This window comes from Gossypium hirsutum, chromosome A13 (genome assembly GCF_007990345.1).
Source record: "Gossypium hirsutum isolate 1008001.06 chromosome A13, Gossypium_hirsutum_v2.1, whole genome shotgun sequence".
Classification (NCBI taxonomy): domain Eukaryota; kingdom Viridiplantae; phylum Streptophyta; class Magnoliopsida; order Malvales; family Malvaceae; genus Gossypium; species Gossypium hirsutum.
This window is the reverse complement of record NC_053436.1, coordinates 75,838,693-75,842,123: the sequence shown is the minus strand read 5'-3', so window position 1 is coordinate 75,842,123 and position 3,431 is coordinate 75,838,693. Positions and strand designations below refer to the sequence as shown.

The window sequence follows — 3,431 nt, the reverse complement described above, 5'->3', positions numbered from 1 at the left end:
TAGCATGTTTCCTTTGAGACGCAAATATGTGAAAAAATGTTGTGTTCTTGTCACCCATTTTCAACTAATTTTGCTTAGGCCCTCTATTCCCAGTAAATTTCTTATTTCTCCATTAATATTAATAAGTTCCGTAAGCGTTTCATCGTCTCATGTAATTACATTTTTAAATATCATGAAAAGTTAGTTTTTAGAAATGAGACCAAGATCTACGAGAATTAAAAATCCAACGTCTTCTCAATTGCAAAATTCAAAAATTAAGATTCCATGATTCGTCATTTGACCTTGAGTTTTTTATGGGCTTTGACTTTTTTAAAAGAATATTAAACTTTTTTGGGTTTAAATGCAAGAATTATTTTTATGAAAATTTTCTATACAAGTTGTTGGGATCGACCCAATTAAGCAACAAGTAAAAAAATAGCGGAATAATTGAGAAATTGAGCACACAAATTTAACATGGAAAACCCCCTCCAAAAAGGATAAAAAAACCACGAGTAAATATAATTTTACTATAATGGCAAAAGGACGAATAGTACAAAAGATGGAGATAAAAACTAAACCCCGAAAACCCGAAAACAAAGAACCCTCAAAACGTAAACACAACATTCTCTAAATGTATTATAAGTTCTAATATCTAATAGGTGTTTTTTCTAAGGTTGTAAAAGAGCCTATTTATAAGCTAAATTCATAGGTCAAATAATAATAAAATAATCTAAACTCATCAATGTTTGATTGAAACAAATAAACAGAGTTTAACTAGAAGATTATTTCTCAAATTTGATTGAAATGGGAGTCATACTCAACACAAGTCTTCCCTACTTTAGAAAAAAAATCCACTTAAACCTAAATTCTCTTGATAGATCGAGTCTGAGCTACAAGATGTCACATTTACTACCAAAGCAACTATCACCGGTTGTACAATAAAAATATCATTCAAACATGTCATTATGTGTTAAATACACTTACATTATGTTAAATAATCAAATCCAAGCTTCAATCGAACTTACGAAAATTCTTTTATTGACCTGAGTAGGAAATAGAATTAAATTGTAATATTTTAAAAACTCAAAGTCAACATTGTGACGTCACTTCCTCCATGTCATGGCGACACCAAACAGTTTGTCACGTTATGACCTTATGTCACACAACGTCGCGACGTGACTCATTATTGGCCAACGTTACGACAAAAAAGTTGCTCTTCGTTACATAAATTTAGCTTTATGTAAAATTTAAACTATTTGGTACTTATTTCTAAACTTTCACACAATTTCATTAATTTATGCATAAATGACCAACTTCACCTGCACCAAAACAGTGCAAATAACTTCAACTGCACCAAAACAGTGCAAATAACCACAGTCGAGAGGCTCCATTGGTATTTTTTGTAATTAGATATTTTGGAAGTTGTTAAGCAATTATATTGAGGAATCTTAAACAATACACCCAACTTTGGGTTATACGTACGGATGGCGAAAGAATTGCATCAGTAGGATACCCAATATCCAAGGTTTGAGGGGGGATTGAGTGTCATAATGGCCCACATAGACAAAGAATTATGAGCAGTGGGTGATCTATAATAGCAAAACCATTACCATGCAGTAATGGCCAACCCCAAGAGCCCAAACACAAGCAATACATAGTTTCATAATAAATCAAAGCAGTTGTCTCAATTTTTTCTTGGTTCAAGGTGAAGGGTTGAATGTGATAGTCGTAATGCAGTTGAGTGGTGTAATTGTACCGATAAGCTTGTCTAGTGTATTAACTATTCATGTTGAAACTGAGCTGCTCGCCCAGTTGAAAGATATAATGAACCAAAGTTTGAACACAAATGAGCTCTATAGTTCACGATTATTGATATTTAAGTTAACAGTTCCAAATCAAGGATGATGAACAATGGTTCAAGCACAAATGTCAAAGACGTCAATTATCAAATACACAAAACAAAATGCAAAGCAAACTTTTTTTTTTTAAACTTTTCATACAAATTGAAATCCAAAAGATGGACAAATTAAATCACAAACTCCAAAGAAAAACAACAAAGAAATCCAAGCATTTTTCACTGCAAATCAAGACGAAAAGAGCAGAAAACCCAACAAAAATAACACCATGTAATAGCTGAAACCAAGCTTCCTATTAAGCAAGGAATAAGCTCCATTGGCGAGGCTCCCAGTTGGCTTATTGGAAGAAAGAACCACCACCATCCAATCATCTTCGGAACTGAGTCCGATTCCTGTGAAGGTGGAATCGTTTATGTATTTGGAGTAATGGGTGCGTGTGAAGTTGGTAAGAACAAGCGTCGGAACCAGATTCGGCACGCAAACAGGCAGCACCATTACATCGCTGGTGGTGTTGGCGTCGATGTCGCACTTGGATATGGCTTTGGGATAGGCCGATAATCCGGTTGCGTTATTGCCAGGTGAATTGCTGGGGTTGGTGCAGTGCTGGTTGTTGTCGTCGTCGCTCACGTCGTCGGCGATTCTCTTGGCCACGCATTCGGCGTTTTTGTTCTTGGCGAATGCTGGGAGATTCGCCGATGTCCTGTAACTGTTGAGTCCTTGAAGAAGATGGTCTTCCTCATCTGTACAATATGTTAAAGGAACCAAATATAGGATTCAGATGAAAGTGTAGCAACTGGCAAATAATGCACAAAGTTAAGGAGATTTGATTGCACGCGTCAAAATAAGACTTTTTCTACTCTAAACTCTTTCTAATTAAATTTCCCATTCTGATTATAAAAAAAAATGAAGAAACTAAATGAAATTTAGAGCACCAAATAGGCTTGAAAGCATGTATATTCACATATTATAGAGAGAGAGAGACCAGAGAGAAACTGACACACACATTTGAACACATCACAGTTCCATGCACAAAAAGAGAAGTATATATAGAGAGAGAGAGAGGGGGAGGGGATACCATCACTGTAAACTCGATGAGAAAGAGAGAAAATGGCAAGAACAAACACAAAAGTGGTGAGGGAAGGTTGTCTGAGAGAGGCGGCCGCCATGGCAAAAGCTTCTTCGTGTTAAGTTGAAACAATACCCAAAAGTAGTGTCTGCTGCGGAAAGAAAGCTGCAAGCAGTAGAGATAAAGGAGATTAAATAGAAGGGAAATGGCCAACTTTTGTATGAGATAAGCTTTTGTTGTTTGGAGGTGAAGCAGTTTACAGGTGCCACTTTATGGATTCGTTACTCAATAACTCCTGTGCTTTACTGACATGTAAGAGTTGAAGGCTTCGGGGACTTCCACGTGGACCACATGCAAAACTCTTTTTTTCTTTTTTGGGTTTAAAAGGCTACAATGTTCCAGTATAATCCAGCTCTAAATGTTACCGGGGGACAAACTTGCAATGAAGGTTAAGTATCCTCTTTTTCTTTTTATGTCATTATATCAAACAACGTTTCTGTTTTCCTTTTTCATGGTCTTCCATTTTTTTG

At 35.9% G+C, this 3,431-nt stretch overlaps 1 protein-coding gene across 1 annotated transcript; it reads right to left on the bottom strand.

The window, feature by feature from the left end:
• Positions 1-1,943: 1,943 nt before the first annotated feature.
• Positions 1,944-3,144, bottom strand: LOC107893589 (uncharacterized GPI-anchored protein At5g19250). Its single transcript, XM_016818622.2, has 2 exons — positions 2,911-3,144; positions 1,944-2,575 (listed from the first exon to the last, which is right to left on the bottom strand). Exons 1-2 carry the CDS (start codon positions 2,999-3,001, stop codon positions 2,064-2,066), a joined length of 603 nt encoding a protein of 200 aa, XP_016674111.1. The 5' UTR covers positions 3,002-3,144; the 3' UTR covers positions 1,944-2,063.
• Positions 3,145-3,431: the final 287 nt, after the last annotated feature.

Bases quoted from the DNA above. Each gene is read 5' to 3' on its own strand.
- LOC107893589 (XM_016818622.2), bottom strand. From the start codon at position 3,001: ATGGCGGCCGCCTCTCTCAGACAACCTTCCCTCACCACTTTTGTGTTT. The intron at 2,576-2,910 runs GTATCCCCTCCC...CATATTGTACAG, and splicing joins TCATCGAGTTTACAGTGATG to ATGAGGAAGACCATCTTCTT.